The following is a 22,769-nucleotide window of genomic DNA, read 5'->3' as shown; positions in this document are numbered from 1 at the left end:
GCCTGTCATTGCCTTGGTTGTGGCATTTCCATTTTCCGTTTTGAACTTTCAAGTTCATCGCCATCGCCATCGCCATCGCCATCGCCATCGCCATCGTCAACTCGTCATCACCATCTGCATCTTGGCAACTGCATCTTCCGGCGGCGCATCATTGGCGGCTATCGGTACTATCGCCAGCAACCAGCAACCAGCATCAGAATCAGTTTCAAGCAATTGCTTGCCTTAGCTGACATTTGCATCTCCCACACGCTTGCCGGTAGCGAATGACGTTGGCGAATTTGCAAATCTTTCAATGTCTTTCGTACACAATTTCGTATTCAAAAACCATACTTTTTCAACTTTTTTCAAATTCTCTTTTTTACTTTGTATTTTTTTTTACTTGCGCGGTTCACATGGCCGATGATGAGTTGCGGAGTCGGCGCGCATGTTGAGAATTTAGTAAACGCGCGCGACTTTTTTATGCAAAGTAGGAGACTTCACCGCCCTTTTGCGCTACTGATTTTACTTTTGTTGCTGTTTTTGATGCTTGCAACATTGTTTTGACGAGTATTGCATTCGTTTGACCAAGCAAATGTACTTTAGTTTTTGGGCTCGTTTGGTCGCCCCACAGTGGTCGGAGAAGTCGTGTTTTACGTGAAAAAAGATATATTGCAAAACTTCGATAAATTAACCCAAATAAAACTATTATTATTATGAAATGTCCAACGAGGTCGAAACTAATTAGTATTTTTAATAATATTTGCTGAGCAAGCCGTTGAATCTGTTTAGTTTAACGAATTCTATCGTGGCACGTTCTAACAGTTATGAGTTGATAGCTTTTTTAAAAATTTTTTTTTATGAAACATGGAAAATGATGATTTCAAATGAAATATTACATAATAAAACTTGGTTGCTAATTTATCAACACCTTAATAAGATGGCTTATTTTTCAAAAAAAAAAAAAATTATAAAAAAATCTTCAAAAAGGTATAAGGAATTAAAAAAAAAAATAAAATTGAAATAGAGGTTCCTAATCTAAATCAATACAAATTTTAAACTACACCTTTTCCAATAGTATTTCAGAAACACAAATGTATTTCATAAAAGGGCAAATGTATTTCAGAAAAGGCCAAATGTATTTCAGAAAAGCGCAAATGTATTTCAGAAAAATATTTTTAGAACAGCGTTGTTTCATAATTTGAGTATAAACTCATTTTAGATATTTTCCCTCGTATAAAATAAATCAGATTTTACTAAACAAATATACATATTGTGTTACTCAACTGGCAGTTGGTTTGACAGTTGTCAACTAAAAAAATTTTAATGCGTTACAGAAAATATAAATATATACATATATATATATAGGACTTCAACGTACCTGGAAAATTTTCAACATTTCTAGGAAAATTGACAGCCCTTCGACGGTTGTTAACACTTAAGGGTTTAATTTGACGTAAAATTCCTGACAATCATGTCGAAAAACCTAATCGGTAACTGTCCTTCTAATTTTTAGCCTAAAACATGGCTTCTCCGACCACTGTGCGCCCCAGCAGTTTGCTGGGTTTTTATGAATGCTGCGCTTAATGTTTTTTCCTTTGAAGCGCCTACTTGAGTACGCCAAAATTGATAAAAAGCTGTCATTTGTGGCAGCGTTGAAATGTGATCGCTTGCTGCAGTGGGTATGTGCTGAAATCTTGTTCAGTGGAAAGTTCAAACTTTGAATATTTTCCAGCAACTTCAGCTCTGTCATCCTCTATCGCTCTTCTCCGACCTTTAAATGCAACCTTAGGTGCTGCTGCTTTTTTAACTTTGTCAACCTGCCGGCTTGGCGATGCGTTCATTGAACTCCTCCACTTGTTTTGGTCTCATCATGTTGCATAGCTCACTTGTATTTATTACATTGTAACAACGCATTTACATACATACAAACGAAGCGAACGCATTTCGGGTGTGATTTATGTCGCACATCTCCTGCAACGCTCAAGAATACATTTTGCCTCGCCTCGAAGACAATGCGCCCTTTACTTGGCTTGTACTTACGTACATATGTACTTACCCTCTGTTGCAAGCGGTTGCCCATCGCACCTACACACACAGCATATTTCAAGTCATAGCATGCTTAGCTTATCGATTACCCTGCCACTTATGTAAGTGTGCATGTGACATTATGGCTTACGGGTCGTCTGAAGATTGTAGAAAAAAATTTTTTTTTGATTTATTAGTGAAAATTCTTTAGATCGCTTGTCATTTTCTTTGGAACTTGTGAAAAGGATTGTCTTTCCTGATTCTTGTTCTTTGAGTTGGGATAATCATTTAGTGCTTGCTTCCCACAAGCAACTCATAGTTTTCGTTGACCTCACCAAATGACAGTTGAATTTTTCCAATTATCTTGATATTGCATGTTTTCTTCCCCTTCCTGCTTGCTCTCTCAAACCTCTAGCTCAAACATACATACATACAGGCCCTTATTAGATGTGACAAATGATAACGATAGTGTCCACTCTTTGTTGCTGTGCATATTTGTTTTATTTAACAATCTGTCATATTGTTGCATTGTTGTCCCTTTAGTGTTGTATTTCAAGCATAAAAAATAGTTTCTAATTAGTGGCAGCATAGGAAAAAAAACAGGTTGTCAACAATTTATATTTGTTTAAAGGCGTGAATTGGAGAAAGATCGATGTGCTTGCGTGTGACTTCTTGGCTTTTAGAATTCAAGGAAGAGCTCTGTGTGCTGATAAAATCGCTGATTTCGTATTCGTGTATATATTTTAACTAGGACGTATGCACCTACTTTAGAGTTTCTGCTGTTGCCGAGTTTTCTTCAATCAATGCACTAAAGTGACAAAAAGTACTCGTACAATTTTAAACTTAACAATATCCTATGATTAAGTTGACTAACTTAAACGAGTGCAGAAAACAAGATTGAGACTACGTACCGTCTACTGTACTGTTTCGGTCTTCCGTTGAATCTGTATGCCAACAGATACAAACAAAATACCCGACTTGAAACTATCGTTGGATTTGTATAAAAAGATCTTCGATAACAATAAATAAATCAATATATATCTAATACCCAGGTTTATACTAAGTTACAGCCGAATTTTAAAAATAAGTCCATAAACGGGTACCCAGGTACCGAGGTTGTGCCAAAACCTCAATTAATCTTGGCAGCCAGTCTGAAAACGTCCCGTCTCAGAAAACGTTTCAAGAACGCCCCATTTCAGAATTTGGTTGAAAGTGCGCTATCTCAGAATTTGGTTCAAAAACGATAATGTAAAACCGCATATGTGGGTTTGCATCAATTATTTTCTATAGAGTTAAAACACTCATATTTCAAAATGGTTCTTTTGTTTATGAAGCAATCGAATTTCCGACTTATATATTTCAGGACGAATGGATAAGGCTTGAGTCAAGAGCTTATGTGAGAAAATCCAATTTTTCGTGAAAAATGTCAGTTACGCGATTTTTCAGAACGACAATACGCGGCTTTGTACTTTAAACGACGATATGTGATCTGAGGGAACCAAGGTTGTATGATTTTTAATTATTCAAAGCCCAATTAAAAAAAAAAAAATTAATTGCTGTATTGAAAGATATATTAAATCCTAATATGAACTTAATCACAAATCAAATAGATTTCTTAATTATAAGTGGATTTAAAATCAAAAATGATTTTAAATGGCGGTACCCTAGATAGAACTCATTAAACAGATAAGACCACCATGGTTAAATAGTTGGAAGGAGTACAGCGAGATGTAGCAGACAAATCTGCCGCTGCCCGCCCTGTCCTTTTCTTATAGCTATGGGCGCTACGGAACTTTAAAAGTCCTTGAGTTCGTTCCGATCCTAACCGACCTTTGTAAGCCCCTGAAGTTAAATCAGCAAAAAGCTGGAAAAGCTTTCAAACTACACACGGCGATTGTTCTTTAGGGTTTGATAAGCAGAAGCACTTCATTGACTGTGAGTTGCCTCCATCACGCCAATTGCTTAGCTGAAAATGAGTCTTATCATAACATAGAAAATCCAAAATTTTCTTTCAAGCGCCCGACGCAGTGACTTACCAATCACCCGTTCACAAAACTAGAACACCCTTAAGAATATGGGGATCATTCGATCAACGTAAACAGCCATACAAATTTACTATCTATGATGACACCTTAATACATACTTTACTTTGGGAGAAATCTAAATCATTTACCAAGCAACATAGAACAGCCCCTATGAACTCCGCACTGGAGATATTGCTGTGCTTCTTTTTGAAGCCTCAGGACCCGCTACATCGTGCATCGAGGTCAACGAATCTCCATGATTGTGGTATGCAATCAACAGTGGGAGTAAACATATTAGTAAAAAACTCTGCACCTTACTGGAGACGATTCGAAGCTTGTAAAATTTTCAATAGCGTATCTGCGGGCATCTTGATACCTGACAATTTTAATTTGTTCCTTTAACCGACTCTACTTTTATCTGTCATCATTACCTTTGCAGTGTCTATTGAAAAAAGCACCTTTGGGACACACCAGTAGCCTCTCAAATGCTTTTTGTGTCAGCGATAGCATTATCATTCCATCTCAGCGCCCGAGTTAAAAGCTTCCATAAATCTATCATCAACTTCTGAAGTTTCTTAGCCCTACCCCAGAAATTATCCCAAATGCCGCGTACCATCCTTCAGTTATAGACCAATAGCTATTGTTTTAAAATTTCATGAAAAGTATTGATACATATCGTCACTAGACATGAATAAAGGGGCTAGTATTGATAAATTAAAGACCACTAGTCTTCTTCTCTTTATGATTTCATTCAGAACGCTGAGATTCCTACGGAGTTTGAAACATTGTTGCTATTCTCTAATGTGCTTCGCCGCATTATTCGAGAAGAAAGCAAATTTTGTTAGTTTTCAAAAACTATAGAAAATTAGTATCCATTATTTTTGAAGCAGATTTTATTAAAGGTTATTATAAAAGTTTAACTCCTAGATACCACATTTATTTCTTCACATTTTCAAATTATCAGGACACCAACAACTTTATGAATTGTATGTATTTATTTACAGGTATCAAACTGCAAAAAAATCAGCGGTAGACTTGAACTCACACTCCTTGAACTCCTTAATGCACATACAAATTTTAAAAGCTGTATCACAATCACTGGCGCCTCTCTCATTCCTGCACCTATTCACGGCCTGTTTTACTTCGATTTCATGTCCACTCATTGCTGGAATTTTCATTAGTTGCTTTATAGCTGCATCAGCATTGTAAACGCTTATATTGAAGATGCCCTTCTTCTCCAACCAACATTTAAAATGACATTTTATATTATTCGTAGCTTCGTTTGCCTTCATGCCATTCTCAACGAATTTCTTTACTTCATCTTCCGTGGTATTGGATTCAGACAGGCAGGCTATTCTATTCCATTTATCCATTTCATCGCTTGATTGACACTACCGGGGTAAAAACATAATTATTTAGTAATAAAAAAAATTGGGGCGTTGAGAGCTAGACTAGCCTAGCGGATATTAAAAAAAAATGAGGTACAGCTTAAAATGCATTACTTGAATCGAAAGGGTAATAGCCCGAACCACGCCCTTTTAGTTTTCTTTTAGTATAATAGATAGCATCACATAGGTGCAACGAACTTTTTAGTAGAAGGCCGTATTTATTATTTATAGATCCTTCATTCTCACTAAAAAAACAATTTTTGTGGATAGGCTCCTCTAGCTCTCATCGCCTCATATGTACAAATGTATGTAGGTATGTTTTGATACTTGCATATCGTACAAGTAGAAACATCAAAGTTTAGTTTATAGAAATTTAGCCAACTTACCATTACAAATGTGACTGAGGCAACTAGAGCAGTCAGTCCAACCAGCACATATAAAGCTTTCATTTTTGCATATAGCAACAAAGCATGCGAATTGTCTTGTTTATACAATGGAACCGAGAATATTACTAAATTATTTGTGCAAGCGTATAGCGTTTATAGTAACAGAAATTTAGCTTTCGCCAACTTCTATTTAGGGCCGAAATTCTCGGTCTGATTACCTCTGATTGTTCTATGACTTTTGTTCGTTTCGTCATAACTAGTTATATTTTTTTTTAATAATTTTGCAAATATATACATATTAGTCTAAATATTGCTCGGTGTACTAACTTTTTTTTTTTGATATTATTGAAATTTGAGCTTAAATTTTGCCAAAATAATTGTTCGGTAATTTGCTAATTATGACACTTTTTTTTTGTCAGTTAATCAAACATTAAGCTATACAATATGACGAGTTTCGGATTTGTTATTTGTTCGGGAAATTACTTTCAATAATTTAATAAACTTAATTCGTAAATTATTAAATAATTTTTAATAATTACAGTGCGTGTAGTTGACGGTAAATGAACCTGTGACTAGACGTGGGTACACAGAGCGACGCCGCACCATTGCGCTGATACCGAGAAGTGAGTTACAGGTGCTGATACTGATTTTCACAACTATGTAACGCAATGGCGCCAGCGACAACGGAACAATGACAATACTGGTTGTCGCAAAGAACCAGCAAAGAACACGGAAATGTCACTTATAAAATGAGCAGCACAAGGCTAATTTATACAAGGTGGTGGATTCGCCGCGGTCCTTCTGAATGTCAAAATGTTTGTAGTATTTTTGAATGCTCCTTGTCGTCATTGTGCGTATAATTTGTTGTTGTAATTTTTATTTTTGCTCAACCGATATCATCATGCGTAAATTCGCCTTGGTGCAGCAATAAGCAAAATGAAATGCGCTTTAGCTTGAAGAGGCGCAATTGCGCTAACACACTGTTCTCATTCCGGAAGTGGCTTTGGAGTTAGTGTGTCAGTGCTAAAAAATTTTCGCCGTTACCCAGGCCTACCTGTGACTAATTCGGGATGACTAGGCGATCACTCGCAAAGAAATACACGATTTATAACACTTTTGATCGAGTTTGGGCACTCACAACACTTCGTAGTAGGAGTTTACGGCATACAACCCACACTGCTCCTTTTCACCAGCATGGGGCAAGGTAACTCTATATTTTAGGCCGAGGTTCACGCCATTGAACTATGTATGTCTGAGACAGTATGTAGAATGTGGGGCAATCAAAAAATACATCTAAAAATGCTCGGACAGCTGCTCTTAAAACGCACGAGGAATCTCTAAGCTGGTGTGGGTTAACATTTAATTCTGATCGTCTCCAGAAGGAACCGGATATACCTCGTATGGGTACTGAGACACAGTGGAGTCATAGGCAACAAAGTGTTACAGGCTTTCTTACTGGCCACTGTAGGGTAATGAAACACTTGTCAAACCTAGGAGTTGTTAACTCTGACCAGTGTAGGTAGGCAAAGAACAACAGGAAACAGCAGAGCACATTATGTCCCACTGTGAAGCCCTCACCAGGATTAGAATTCGCTTACTAGCATCACCGTACCTAGAAGCACATGACCTAAATAGCATTCAGCCAAAGGACCTGCCGAGGTTTCTTAGCAGTACGTTGATCAAAGATGACTCGTAGTTGAATAGAGGTTTGTTACAATAGATCCTTTCGCGGTAACTTGGTGGCATGCTCCCTCCTCTAAATCTAATCTTATCTAATATAGACTGATATTTTTGTGATGATATCTGTTGGTTTTTTTCAACAACAAAAGAAAAACCTCATGGCATTTAATTCGGCGCCCACACTAAGTCAATTTATCCGCTGGTTGTTAGACGTTCAATGTACTTATTGGAACAAAAGTTTGACGTCTTATATTGAAAACTAGTCTGTGATATAGAGCCCTAAAGACTCCTAGATTACTTCAGTATTTTCCATGTTGAGATATGTACCTACATTTTGTATACAATTGACATGGCAGCTAAGCTGGTAAGAAGAAGTGATATACATACATAGCTACCGTCGCCAAGGATTGCTAAAAACTCTTGTCGATCTTTATTGGTTAAGAGAACTTAGTGGTATTCCGGGAAACAAGGGATCAGACGAGTGTGCTGGAAACTTGTCTGAGATAAGATTAGGGGAAACGGTTCAAAATTCATATTCTACAGATTTAGGCAGGCAACGAAGAACAATAGCAGATGAACTAATCTGCACACATGTGGTACTCACTTTGACTGTTCGATAAACGAAGAAAGTTAAACTTCTAAGGTACTCAAAACTGAGCGTTCGACTTCATATTGAAATACTAACTTGTTCAACTGCCTACATGACCGCCAAGTTGGGAAGTCCCGAATATCGATTTTTGAAGAGTTGAGAAGGGGGTATAATCTATCCAGCACATCCTATGCAGGCGACCCGAACTTCGAAGGAAGCGCTGTCAATTAAAGATACATGTCTAGAATTTTCTTTCCTGAGCGTTTAAATGGAGCTGACTGATCTCGAATTAATTATTTAACCAGAACCCATTAGCGCACACAAGGGGTGGGTTTTGGGGTTAAAACCCCCCTAAAGCTAATAACCTCATTAAACAAATTGTATCTTAAGGCTAAGAATCCAGCTCTCAAGGAAATTATAAGAAATATTTATTATAATTTCTGTTGCTTGAAGAAGCGCTTTGCTTTTGCTGTAAATTTTCATGAGGGAATAAATATACGAGCATTTTTTTTCTTGAGAGCTGCAAACTGATTTAAGAAATTTTGGTAGAAGAAAATTTCTTTTCCATTTCTCGTCCGTCGTTTTATATGAATTTTTCGTTTTTCTTGAGAGTTCAGTTAATTTTTTCGGTATTTGAAATATTAAAAAAATTTAGCAATCGTGAAAAATCACCATCTCTATCGAAAATCAGAGATCGAAAAAATGAACATAGAAGTGCAAAAATTCATGGAATCAATAAATTTATTTTTACTGACTCTTTTTTAAAATTTTGTATTAGGTACTTTTGAAAGTTGAGCGCATCTTGAGTTTATAGAACTTTTTATTAAGCAAGTAGTTTTTAAGGAAAGAACACAACCGACTTCAATTATCATATTCAAATTTAAGGGTACCGTTAATTTCTTCATGATCCAATCATCGGATCTCTAAACCAAATTACGGGACGACCCTTGAGCTACCATCTTTCCAATAAAAAAAGGATTATTGAAATCGGATCACGTGGTCCAAAGTTATGTATTCCGGCGAATTGATAACCTCCCTTTTTTTGAAGTCGGTTAAAAGTGCTTGAGTTCTGTTAATCTAATGTAAATAAAGTGCAGTTTATGAATTTTAAAACGTTCATTTATTTATTACATACTGTACATAAAACTTGCATAAATGTATTTTAAAGAGTGTATTATCAAGCAAATTTTCAGTATTTTCCGGTGATATATCTTCAGAAATATAAAACCCCTCCTAAAATATATTCCTGGGTGCGACCCTGCCAGAACCACATGCCTATCATAATCCAAACGAGATAGGCAAATATTGCCCTTAAGCAAATGCAATGTATTCACTTATTGGCTTATAAATTTATTCGCCTCGAACATGCATCAAATTATCATCCCAATCTATAAAATAATTAGCCTACGCTGAAATCGACAGGTTTCCGAGATGCCGCGTAGTTTAGGGATCTCATTAACACCCTTCCATACAAACCTTACGCTTGTTTCTTCAAAGAAATTATGTCATGTTGAGCCCTAAGGTAACGAAAGGGCAGGCAAACCTCTTCTACTGCGAAGAAAGTGGAAGGGAAGTACGTATGCTTCGTTACAAGCTCGTCCGTCATTTTATTGTCTCTGTGTCCCAGCAATCCTACCAGGTCAAGAGAGAAAGAAAACTGCTCGGCCATCATGTTATGTACTCTGCGGCACTTCACTACTGTTTACGAGTTACATGTGACTGAATTTATAGCTTTAAGAGCTGCCTGACTGTCTGAGAAAATATATATATTGTTCCAACCGATCGTTTCTATCGTTAGACATTCGGAAGCTTACTGTATACCCATAAATTCGTCTTGGAAGACTCTACAGTGGTCCAGTAGGTGGAATGACTTTTGCATTCCTATTTTTTCCAAATACAATCCCCCTCAGACTTTATTTTAGGGCCGTCACTACATAACTGAATAGAATTCGCGTGTCTCGGAAAATACTGGGTTCATTGCTCTCTGCAATGGATTTCTACATCAAAAGGGAGGTAGCCTTGCAGCTAAGTCAACATTTCAAACTTTGTACAAGAATTAGCAAAATTCGACAAAGTTTCATCAAAATTTTAAATAGATATGCAGTTTTGTAGAACATTCCATTCAAAGTGCAAATTTTAAGTAGCTAGATTTGTGGTAATTTTTATTTTGTGGTAGGTGTTGCTCATTTTCTCTATACAAAACAATGTTTGAACATTCATTGTATGGAAGAAAATGCGGCAACAAAAAATTGCCAAAAGTCAACGGTAAGTCCAAGCTACACCAAACTGGCACATTATTATACTAAAATTTATTGATCTACAAAACTGCATACTAAAAACGATTCTAGAAAATCTGATTAAAATGTTTATTTCAATAGCGTTATTGAGCTTTATACCACGATTTGTATGTTAGGAATAGTGGAAGAAACAGCAAATTCTAAGCGGTAGAAGCTATTGAAATAAACATTAATACGCCACAACAAAATTGACAAATAAAATGTTTAAAATTTTGATGCTCATTTGTTAAAATTCGTCAAATTTTCATAAATGTTCTACTTTCTCGCCACCGTATTACATACATATTGTGTGTATACATTTTTGCGATAACCTTTTCAAGCTTTTTTCTCTTTGTTTCGTTCTAAATAAAACTGTATTGAAAGATGTTATGTCTTTTATTCTAAAAACAAAATTGTATGTTCGGATTCGATGCTTTAAAATTGTCCCTGTATTGTACATGTATATCATATCGAGCCCCAACTGTAGGGCTGCCAGATATCTCTGTTGCCAAATCGGCACACTCTCACTCTCACTCCCTGATGTAGTAAAATTTTATTTTGACAAACAAAAATAAAAACATGAGATCATGAGATCATTACAACGTACACCAGCAAAACAAAACAATTTATCACAACTAAAGCACCGAGAATTTTTCACAATGCATGTACCTTTTTTGTTCCTTATAAAAATACAGTTTATACTAAATACATCAGAAAACATAAAAATAAAATTTCTAAACTTTGTGCAAAACTCGAAAAAATGCAATAAATTTGCATACAAATTCGCAACTTTCTATTCAGACTTTTTTATAAAAATTTTGAAAATGAAGTTTTGCAACCCATAAAAATTTAGTTGATTTTTGGTATTGTTTTTACTGAGAGTTTCTTCCATACAAACTATGTTTGACGTTTTTTTGTATGTGGAAGACACTATCAACAAAAAATAAATAATTGCAAAAAATCAACGAAATTTTCTGAATTTGCCAGACTTGCTTTTTATTAATTGGCTCAAAAGCTACATTTTCAAAATTTTTCTAAATTACCTGATTAGAAATTGTGATCAGATGAAAGAGTCTCCGAGCCAATAATTTTGTACGGCACGGTACTTATAAGTAATCTAGGTTTCACGAAAGAAAAAAAATTAAATACAAGGTAACATTTCAGTCATTTGTTTCGTTGCTGTGAACTTGTTTCAAAACTTCTGGCTTTTGCTTAATATAATCGTAAAACTCTGTGCATGTCATTTTCACGTATTTAGGTACATACTTATATTAATCGTCAACTATTGCTTACGGATGCTTTTTCATAATTAAGTAAAAAAAAATATTTAAATTCCATGCTGCGTGTAATGGGATTTGAACCCTGAACCTCTGGAAATTAGCAAATTGTGGCAAGCATCTTCGTGCACTCAGCTACAGCCAGACATGTAAATGTGCATTCAAATGTTCAGTTTGATTCAACACCACGTGTGCGTGGTATGAAAGTAAGCCGGGGTGTATCAATTTTGAGTAAATTAGCGTCCTTAAATTTCGAAATATTGCAGTTTCAAGCATTTCTGAAATTTACCGTTATATGAAAAGCGGCCGTAATTTTAGCCCGATTTCAAAAATTTTTAACAATTGGCTTTTATGTGGCAAGCACAATAAAAATACCGAGTTTGGCACAAATTGGTAGAACGGTTACCGATATACATATATGTGATCATAAATGGGCGGAGCCACGCCCATTTCCCAAAATTTTACCATAAACGTATTTCTTGGTAAGGAATTGTTGCAAGCATCAATTTTGAATAAATTTGCTTTAATATTTACTGATTTATCGAAGATTTTGTATTTCTCTAAACTACCGTTATATGGGATGTGGGCGTGGTTATTATCCGATGTTTTAAATCTTCGGCCATTTAGTATGCTGTACCAAGGCCAACAACTGTGCCAAGTTTGGAAGAAATTGGTGCAGCGGTTACCAAGATATACACACGTAACCATAAGTGGGCGTGGCTACGCCCATTTTCCAAAAATTAATAATATTCTTATTTTTCGTCTAAAAATTGTTGTAAATGTCAATTTTGAGTGAATAATCTTCAGTAGTTACTAAGATATCGCAGTTTTCGTATTTCCGAAAATTACCGTTATATGGGATGTGGGCGTGGTTATTGTCCGATTTTTTAAATTTTCGGCCATTTAGTATGATGTACCAAGGCCAACAACTGTGCCCAGTTTGGAAGAAATTGGTGCAGCGGCACACATGTAACCATAAGTGGGCGTGGCTATGCCCATTTTGCAAAAATTTATAATATTCTTATTTTTCGTCTGAAAATTATTACAAATATCAATTTTGAGTGAATCATCTTCAGTAGTTACTAAAATATCGCAGTTTTCGTATTTCTGGAAATTACCGTTATATGGGAAGTGGGCGTAGTTACAGTCCGATTTCGCCCATTTTCAATACCAACCTACCTTGGGTAAATGGAAACCTACATACCAGATTTCGTTGAGATATCTATATTTTTGCTCGAGTTATCGTGTACACGGACGGACGGACAGACAGACATGGCTTAATCGACTTCTCTATTCATTCTGAGCATATATGTATACATTTGTCTATATCTATCTCGATTCGTTTTGGCTGTTACAAACAACCGTTATGTGAACAAAATTAATATACCCTTGTGCACAAGTGCGCTCGGGTATAAAAAAAAACGTAAAAAAATCGCTTGCGGTAGAATTGCATATAATAAGTATCTGTGCTATTTATTGTTCTTTCAGAGATATTTTCCAGTTTACTTTCCAACTGGCATATACTATTTTTTTTCGAAGGCTCCAGTTGCTGGCTCTTTGCACTAAATGCACTTCTAAGTATTACACGCCTAAATATTTAGTAGATCTAGCAAGAGACATTGCAACAAATGTTGCTGTGATTTCATTAATAAGAATTGTGAGGTAGATTTTATCGATGGAAAGGTCCACTCTGGTTCTAATATTTAACTATTTAAATATTAACCTTTAATTAGGCGCATGAGGCAGAAAAAATGTCTTGGAGTGCTTGGAGCGTGCTCGCGCTTAGGGATGCAAATTTTCAGAGCCAACATCGATACATCGATATTTCGATGTATCGTAAACACTAACATCGATGCCGAAAAAAATCGCCCCAAAACTATCGATACATCGATATTTTCCGATGTTTCTCTTTTTTAATAAGTATGTTACAGGTACTTCATGATTTGCAGGTTTTTACAGGAAGCTGTTAACGTACGCCACCTTCCATAAGGTTTATTAATGGCGAAAACCGCTTTACCTGTAAAACCTGCAAATCCTGAAATACCTGGAACTGACTTAATGCTTGTTAAAATTGTAAGAAAAACCTAGTGTCCATCTAAACTGCTACACTGTTAACATTTCAATGGGTGGTTTCTTGAATTTAATCAGATTTCCTTCCAATGTCATAATAGATTTGCTGTTTACGAGCAGATAATACTTACACTCACCTTAAGTCGTGTTGAAATACTGTAACTACGTCATGGAAATCGCCTATGTTCAACGTTGCCAATTGCTTTTATTAAGTGCAGGGCTGCCATCACCCGTATTACGCTTACCCAAAGGGCTCTGTCCCACGGTCAGTAATTATCACGATATTTGGATCGTGATCCATATTGATGGATTGATGGATCGCGCACGAATGCTACATGTTCAATATTTAGCGCGTCAGTATTTCCATATTTTTTTTTGCTGAACGCTTATTATGACGCAAGAAAATATTTTTATTTTGTACGTATAATTTACAGATAATGCATTTATTATTTATGACAATTATTTTAAGATTTGTTCAATTTGTTTTGAAAGATTTTAAGCCCCGAGAGTGAAGGCAGAGCCGATGTTTACATTATGAGAGTAAAAGATGTACTAAAGAAATGTATGGATCGCGTTTTGAAAGTGCTACACGTTCAATATTTATTGACGGTTTTGCGATCCGCGATCCAAATTTCAAAGTTTTTAGAAATTTTGCGATATGGATCACGATCCATCAATACTGCATACTACACCGTCAATAAATATCGCGATACTTGGATCACGTCAATAAATAGTGACCGTGTGACAGAGCCCAAAGAATATAACATAAAGATGTGAACGCAATGGCAATTTTGAACCGAAACTAAAGTCGATGTTTAAAACATCGTTAAAATTGACATCGATATATCGCCAATTTTACGATGTTGAGTAATTTTCAAATATCGATGGTAAACATCGGTTTTTTGGCCGATGTTATCGATGTTTCAGAAACATCGATGCATCGTTTGCATCCCTACTCGCGCTATTTCTAGCTTCCTGGCTCACCGCGGGGTACGTAAATTAGTCACTGACAAAACATTGGCAACACACATACCGCTACTCTCTTAAGTGCTGACCCCATGCGAACACTAAAGTAATATTTTTTAGAGGAGGGAAGTTTTTATTTCCTTTTTTGATTTTTTTTTTGTTTTTTTTTTTTAAGGTTATGATAACAGAGTACTTTAATATTTTTGATAATACACACTTCTTTTTTTTTAATTGTAAAACTCTTTTTCTCAATTCTTTTATTGGGGTCACTCGGGACCCCATGCGACCTCATTCCAGGTTAGCGATTTGATGTTTTTTAAAATGCGTTTTTAGTTTTCGAAAACTATAAAAAATCGGTATCCTTTTTTTTTAAAGACGACTTTTATTAAAGTTTTTTATAAAAGCTTAAATATCACCACATTTCCTAATTACTTTTTCAAATTATCACGACACCAACAATTTTGAGACGGGAATGTATTTGCAGGTATCAAAACTGCCTAAAAATCAGCGATAGGCTTCAGCTCACATCTGGGCTTTGAACTCCTTAATGCACATACAAATTTTGAAAGCTGTATCACAATAATTGGCGCCTTTCTCATTCTTGCAACTATTCACGGCCTGTTTTACTTCGGTTTCATGCCCCTTCATTGCTGGAATTTTCATGAGTTGCTTTATAGCAACATCAGCATTGTAAACGCTCTTATTGAGGATGCCCTGCTTCTCCAACAAACATTTCACGTGACATTTTATACTATTCGTAGCTTCGCTAGCCTTCATGCCGTTCTCAAAGAATTTCTTTACTTCATCTTCCGTGGTATTGGACTCAGACAGGCAGGCTATTCTATTCCATTTATCCGTTTCGTCGCTGGATTGACACTACCGGGGAATAAATATAATTATTTAGTAAAGAAATAGATGAGGCCTTGAGAGCTAGACTGGCCTAGCTGACATTAAAAAAAAATTGTTTGTAGATAGGCTCGTCTAGCACCCATGGCCTCATATGCACTTCTCTAGGTATGGTTTGTTATCACCCAAGTTCAAACACCAAAGTTTATTTTATAGAAGTTTAACCAACTTACCATTACAAACGTGACTGAGGCAACTAGCATAGTCAGTCCAATCAGCACATATAAAGCTCTCATTTTTGCATATAACAACAAAGTATGCGAATTGACTTGTTTATACAATGGAATCGAGAATGTTACTAAATTATTTGTGCAAGCGAACAGCGTTTATAAAACAGAAATTTTGCTTTCGCTGACTTTTATTTCGTGCCGCATTTCGTAGTCTGTTTAACTCAGTTTGTTCTATGACTTTTTTCGATGCGTCACAGGACATTTTTTGTAATCATTTTGCAAATTTGTATATATGTATTACTCTAAATATCGCTCGGTTTACAAACTTTTTTTGACATTACTTAAATTTGAGTTTAATTTGGCCAAAATAATTGTTCAGTAATTTGCCAATTATGACACGTTGTGTTTGTCGGTTAATCAAACATCAAGCTATACAATACGACAAAGTTTGCTTTTGTTATTAGTTCAGGAAATAATTTTCAATAATTTAATAGATTTAATTCACAAATTATGAAATAACTTTTAATAATTACAATGCGTGTAGTTGACGAAAAATGAAATGGAAGAAGAATGGCGATTTTTTTGTGACTAATTCGGGATGACTATGCGATCACTTGCAAAGAAATATACGATTTATACCAATTGACCAACAAATTTATTTTATCGTTATATTAATACCAAAACTATTGGTAATGATAACTAATCGAAATACAGCGATGATAACGCAGATAGTAAAAGTGCTAATCATAATGTTAATAGAATTGTAACGTCAATGGTAATGGTATAGATAATGTAATTATTGGAGTGCAATGGGTATAGAACATATAGCAACCCATAAGCGAGATGCGGTAACCAATTCGATTGGTGCCTTGGGTCACAGCATAAAGCGAAGGAGCTTCGGTGGGGCCACTCCGACTCTTTCGGTTTAAGGGCTCACTGAAGTCTCCAGCCTCTATTTACCGGTAGGTGCGGCTGCAATCGGGCGTCTGTCTTGGACAAAACGGCTCGCTATATAAACGAGTATTCAGTTACGAAACTATCCCCGCTCAGCAATGGGTTGTGTGCTGGGTTTGGCACCCGCCACGTAAAACAACAGCTTCAAGTGAGCGCTTGAAGCTCACGAAGCAGCGCTGCCCGCCATGATATCGAAATCGTGGTTGGCGCCTTCAATGCCAGGGTTGGAAAGGAAGGGATCTTTGGAACCACCGTCGTAAAATTCAGCCTTGACTGCGAAACGTCCGATAATGGATTGGGGCTGATCAGCATCGCCGGGGCTCGAAACATGGTAGCAGTACTCGGTTCAAGCATAAAATAAGCCATCAAACTACGTGGCTGTCTCCAAATCGAAAAACGAGAAACCAAATCGATCATGTTGTGATAGACGGAAGACACGCTTCCAGTGTTTTAGACGTACATAAACTCCGGAAATCTCAGCGTTGAAAAGCTGCAGTCAAAACAGATGGCCAATGCATTCACTATTCGACGCTCACCTACTCTCGGAGAGCACTTTTCAACAAACCGACATATGCGAGCAGTGGATCCACATATCCCGCCTCCGAAGAAGTAGTCGGATTTAAGCGAGCCCATAAGAACAACTGGTACGATGAGGAGTTGTAAAGAAGCTGCATAGAAAAAATATGCCGCCTACAGCACCACGCTCCGACCGGGCACAACGGGAGAGAGGCCGAAATAGGTGAGTGCGAAGATCTTGAAATGCTGGCCAACAGGAGAAATTCTGGACCACCATAGACCACGGATTCGCAATACGCCAAATCTTGGGAAAAAAAACCCGCTAGAGCAGGATCGACTGGGATCGATTGGGAAGGACTTCTCCGAGCCGTTTGATGCCAAACGAGGTTTCAGACAAGGACTCCCTTTCGTGTGATTTCTTTAATCTGGAGTTGGAGAAGATAACATCGGAGAACTGAGCGGCTGAGGCGTCTACGACATCGACATTATCGGTAAAAACAAGGTAGCTCTCCCTTCCGCCTTCTCAGAATTATATACAGAAGCAAAGCATTCCATTCCGACTTTATTTTCGATTTTCGAAACTGAATAAAATCTGCGTATCGCGGGGTTCGTTGCTCTCTGCAAGGGATTTTTACTTTATAAACCTTTGCAGAATCGAGGTATGACTATAGTGATTTGCTTTGCAGGTAGATAATTTTCGTAGTCTGATGGCCGCGCCCCCTATATTTTGCTTACCCATAATTTCTATCGACAATATATTTACCATCATATTCATCGCTTCCGTGGGCGTAGTGCGTGCGGTCCCACGGATTCACAGTAGGCCCTATCCTTTGCATTTGCTGTAGTGTAATTGTGGCTAATTTCTTATTTAAAACAAGACAGCAAACCACTATCAAAAGTTCTAAAACTACTGTGCTAAATAAATATTTCTCCTGAAAGAAGAACTCCCTAACTTGAACCTCTCTCTCATATGAGTGTTTTAATGGGACCTACTTTCTTTGACCTTCGTTAAAACGATGAACTTTCTAAAATTTTTGCCTTTATTCAATTTTTTTTTTTAATATTTTTGCATATTATTGAATATGTTATACAACTAGGTATCTAGGTATATGATTTAAATCATGCTGAATTCACTGCATCGATTTCAATTTTACCAATACACACGGAAATTCGTCCACCTTTATCACAGACACCACCATCATCTCTTATTTGGCTACATTGTTGTACGGCTCTTCTAATAGACTCCATATCAGGCTGCTTAGTCTTGCGAATACGGTCTTCAAGATGTTTCGTTGCCAATGCTTCATCAAGCGTGTCATTATCATAGAAGCCAAACTTTTCAGGTATACATTTCAGAAAACACTTGATGCTTTGTGGCAACGTCGTCGGATCGAAGCTTTTAGGCGCATATTGATTTAATTCCTTAACGGAGATATTAATATCTTTGCTGCACACGTCAAGAACTTCCTTCAATGCAGGATCGATAGCGGGCAACTCCGCCTGCAGGAGAGTATACAGATATGGTTTTTAATGAAATAATAATTTAAATTTAAATCTTAAAAATATATTTCGTTAAAATTTTTGACGTACCTGCGCTGCCGCTAAGAGCGTGGATAACAAGCAAATAAATATGGTTTTCATATTGCGGCTAAATTACAGCGACCGCGAAAGCAAACTATCAGCTTTCATATTCTGCGGTGCTTTTTATATACAAATTTGATACGTTTTTCTAATGCCTGTGCCGCATATCCGGGTCGTGATGAAACCATTTTGGTAATGGCACTTTGTAATTGACCAAAAAAGTGGTGTATTTGTAGATAATGGGAATTAAAAATTATATATTTTAATTGTGAAGAGCGACGGTAAAAAAGTTATTTTCATATTTTGAAACCAAAAAATAGTAGCGGTATAATAATTATGCCGCTATGTCGAAGGTAGCTGTATAACCCTCTTTCAGATTACAGTGACGGATATACGTATGTATGTATTTAAATACTTTTACATTTAAAGTACCATAAACTTTCTTAGTACTAAGAAATGCCTAAATACTGCAGTAAAACAAGCATAGGTATGTAGACGGAATAAGGAGTCTATCATCATCGACTGGAGGCTCGGGTTCATCTTCTCCTCAGCTTTCAGTGCTGCTACCATTCAATAGGAAATATTTTTCTTTCATTACCTCGTCATACAAGTCAAGCGGTGGAACATCGACTCCGTCATCATCGTCTTTTCAACAACTTTAAGTGCTGCTTCCATTCGCTAGTGTGGAAAATTATTCCCTCTAAAATGTAAATACGTTCTGGATATGGGTTGCTAGATCGCCATTGTTGTTCTTACAAGAGTTCGCCCTGGTCTTAAAACTTTCGTAAATCGCCTAACTCTCTGCGAAAATTTTCGTGCCTTTTTCCTGTCGGCCAGCATTTCATGGTCTTCGCTCTCACGCCTTTCGGTCTCTGTCTTCTTATTGCGACAAATACGTCTCGCCTCACTTATCTTCTCATTTTACATATATATATTTACTATACCTATGACTCATCCTTTGCTTCTCTATCAACTCTCTGTCACTACGTTCAACTTTATAGAATGGTCAAAGTCCATCGTCAAAACTACACCATTAGGGGGTGGCTCGGAGTATTTTTCGCTTTTCCTATTAGAAAATAACAGAAAAAAAAATTGATCTGCTAAAACTCGATGCGATTTTTAGGCAAAACAGTTTGCTGAGTCACCGAAGAGTTGAACATTCCATTACGAATATTTGTTAGAATAAATAAAACGGTGTGAAAAGCGCTTTAGCAGATAATTCCACAAATACCCGCTCCAAAAATAGTCACATTTAATCCAGTAATCGATTTAGCATTGCCAGTACAGTTTTTCACAAAATTTCAAATTTTTGCCAACTCACCCTAGGCGCATTGCTCATGTCACCAACGAACTGCCAAAGCAATTGAAAAAACAATTGGAACGGCCATTTCTTTGTTTATTTTGACAACAATTCAACTCGAAATGAATAATTCCATTGAAATATGAGCAGGTAAAACAAATTTCAAATATTTTAAAAATAACAATTTTCTGCATATCAAAGAGGCTTAAACACAATTCAAAGGGAAATGTTATTTCTAATTTCTCAGTAAATGACCAACAAATAATAAGAATAAAACTTCGCATTGTTGTTGCTAAAAATTTGTGTGCACACATGTGTGGATATTTGAAAAGGCGAGAGCAAACTAACAAAAAAAACTCGCTTTAAACCACAATGCGACAAAGGCACACGTCAATTTTAATTGTCAGAGGTCAGTGAGGGAGCGAGCAGTTGAGCTGCGCTGTAGATAATGTGCAATGGCAACGAAAAGGGAAAAGTTGATAGAAAATAGGAAATCATATTAAAAGAAAACAAAACCAGCAAATACAAAAAGGAACAATTTTTGAAAAAGGATGTGGGCGCATACTCAGCTGGCTTAAATGGATGCACAACCACAAATCAATTGTTCCGAGAGTGCATGTATGTATGTATGTATATGCATGTGTGCGTGCATTGCATTGCATTCGATATTTCGCATTTTTGTTTGGCGGCCATGCGACGCCTACCTGAGGTGCTGACGAGACTGCAGCCGTTAGCTGCCTTCTGACTGCGATTTGTTGGCTCAAAAACGCAGCTGGAGTTCACACCAATAGCAACACCAACACCGAACAATCGTTTGCTATCGATCACATGACGACGGACGCAACAGCCACAATGTTGTGGTTTGCGCTACAAAGACTGCGTTCCATAGCAGGAAAAATGCCAGCATTTTTCGTAAATCGAAATTTTTATTTGAAAAAATGGGCGTCAGCAAATTTAACAGCATGGGAGCGACGAGGGACTGATATCAGCGGGAGTGCATTAATGTTTGTTTGGTGTTAGAGTTTTAGAGTTATTAATTTCTTAACTTTAGCAGCTGTGCTGTAATTGGGGAAAAACTATCTTTGGTTTAGAGAGAAAGGTAGTAAAAGTAATGGCTTTGGGAACGCAGTTGAATAATTACTAGAAAACATAGCCAAATAATAATGAAAGATACATTAAAACTTATTGATGGCGAACAAGATTAAGAGTGCGAATATGCTTCAATTAGTTAAAAAAAAGGATGGGAAAATGAGATCGAATGGCTTTTACCTACATTTATTTCACAAACTATTGTGATGATTGTCGATAAACCTTGTGATTGTTTTTGATAAACATACACTTATATAAAAATTTTGGGAAAACCCGTTCGACTGGACCTCACCGATAACAAATATTAATAATGTTATCGATAACTACTGATACATAGAAATTTTCTGTAAAAAGGTGAAAATAGTGATATTAGTAATTTTTTATTTAATAATTTTTCAATACCATCTCTATATATGTACATATGTAAGTGCTTATGCATCATGTATATAATCCTATTCACATCAAAGTCTAAAAGTTAACGGCCGCTACTTGATCTTTTCATCGTCTATTAAGCCAATTAATTTAAATATTCAACAAAACAAAATCAGTAAATAAACAAATCCCAAGCTGTCAACCTGACAACTCAACAGATGCTAATGAGTTGTGCAACTAATTAAATGAAATTAATTATTGAAATAAGTAATTACAAGAAAATGGCTGTAAGAAAGTAAATAAGTACAGTCTTATATAAAATATTTATGTGCGCATGCCTACACATTGTTTGATATCAGACATGCACAGATAACTTCATCATCTCGTATTTGCCACCAAACCAAGATTCACAACCAAAGCAATCCACTCACCCAACCACCCACCGCAGCCTCAACGTCAAAATGCTGTGACACAATTCTGCCACGAACAATATTTTGTTATCTGTCTGTCCTCGCTGCTTTAACTTTCACCATAGCACAACATTGCCTCATTAGCGTTAGCCTTTTGTGTTTGCCACCACTTGCCACATCATCAGAAAAATTTGCTTATGTACAGAGGAGCCTTGGTTTAAGCGCACACTTGCTGTGCTTTCCACTACCTTAGCCGCCTAGGATGTAGTGTTGTCAATTAACAATGAACTTTTGCTGGCAAGGAAAGAGTAGGCAAAAATAATTGCTGTGACCTACCTGTGTCTGCAGCAGAAGGGGCAGCAGGTGTAGGAGAGTTGATTAGCACAGCATTCATAGACATGTAAATCAGGTCAAAACAATGAATGCAACTGACAATGAATTACATGCTGTACATACTAGTTGTATAACCCACAGCCCAAATTTCACGGACGAGCAATTTATTGAATTTCACGGCAAGAAGCTGCTTGGAAGTATTGTCATATTAGTCATTAGCAGAGAGCCATACTCAGCAGCACTGTTGCTTTAATGAGCGCCTTAGTTGTCTCATTATTTGTCAGATGGCAGGCAGCACAATTCATTAACAGATGCGCTGCGAGTGTGATCCTGCTTCCTACCCTTCACACCTGGTTCCTTACAGCCAAATCAATTCGACTACACTCTGCACAATACGTTACTCACATTTTCTTTTTTATACCCGAGCGCACTTGTGCACAAGGGTATATTAATTTTGTTCACATAACGGTTGTTTGTA

The 22,769-nt window shown here is 36.7% G+C and overlaps 3 protein-coding genes across 3 annotated transcripts; all 3 read right to left on the bottom strand.

Moving 5' to 3' along the window:
* Nucleotides 1-5,035: 5,035 nt before the first annotated feature.
* Nucleotides 5,036-5,865, bottom strand: LOC118745260 (general odorant-binding protein 56h-like). Its single transcript, XM_036478786.1, has 2 exons — nucleotides 5,803-5,865; nucleotides 5,036-5,419 (listed from the first exon to the last, which is right to left on the bottom strand). The coding sequence occupies exons 1-2, from the start codon at nucleotides 5,863-5,865 to the stop codon at nucleotides 5,036-5,038; spliced, it is 447 nt and encodes a 148-aa protein (XP_036334679.1).
* Nucleotides 5,866-15,079: 9,214 nt separating this feature from the next.
* LOC118745161 (general odorant-binding protein 56h-like) lies at nucleotides 15,080-15,882 on the bottom strand. The gene is made up of 2 exons (XM_036478684.1): nucleotides 15,740-15,882; nucleotides 15,080-15,536 (listed from the first exon to the last, which is right to left on the bottom strand). Exons 1-2 carry the CDS (start codon nucleotides 15,800-15,802, stop codon nucleotides 15,183-15,185), a joined length of 417 nt encoding a protein of 138 aa, XP_036334577.1. The 5' UTR covers nucleotides 15,803-15,882; the 3' UTR covers nucleotides 15,080-15,182.
* A 2,443-nt stretch (nucleotides 15,883-18,325) lies between these two features.
* On the bottom strand, nucleotides 18,326-18,847 carry LOC118745259. The gene is made up of 2 exons (XM_036478785.1): nucleotides 18,797-18,847; nucleotides 18,326-18,706 (listed from the first exon to the last, which is right to left on the bottom strand). The coding sequence occupies exons 1-2, from the start codon at nucleotides 18,845-18,847 to the stop codon at nucleotides 18,326-18,328; spliced, it is 432 nt and encodes a 143-aa protein (XP_036334678.1).
* Between the last annotated feature and the right edge of the window lie 3,922 nt (nucleotides 18,848-22,769).

This window comes from Rhagoletis pomonella, unplaced genomic scaffold (genome assembly GCF_013731165.1).
Source record: "Rhagoletis pomonella isolate Grant_MI unplaced genomic scaffold, Rhpom_1.0 Rhpom_scaffold_00008, whole genome shotgun sequence".
NCBI lineage: Eukaryota > Metazoa > Arthropoda > Insecta > Diptera > Tephritidae > Rhagoletis > Rhagoletis pomonella.
The sequence above is the reverse complement of the archived record's forward strand: the minus strand, read 5'-3'. Positions and strand labels throughout refer to the sequence as shown.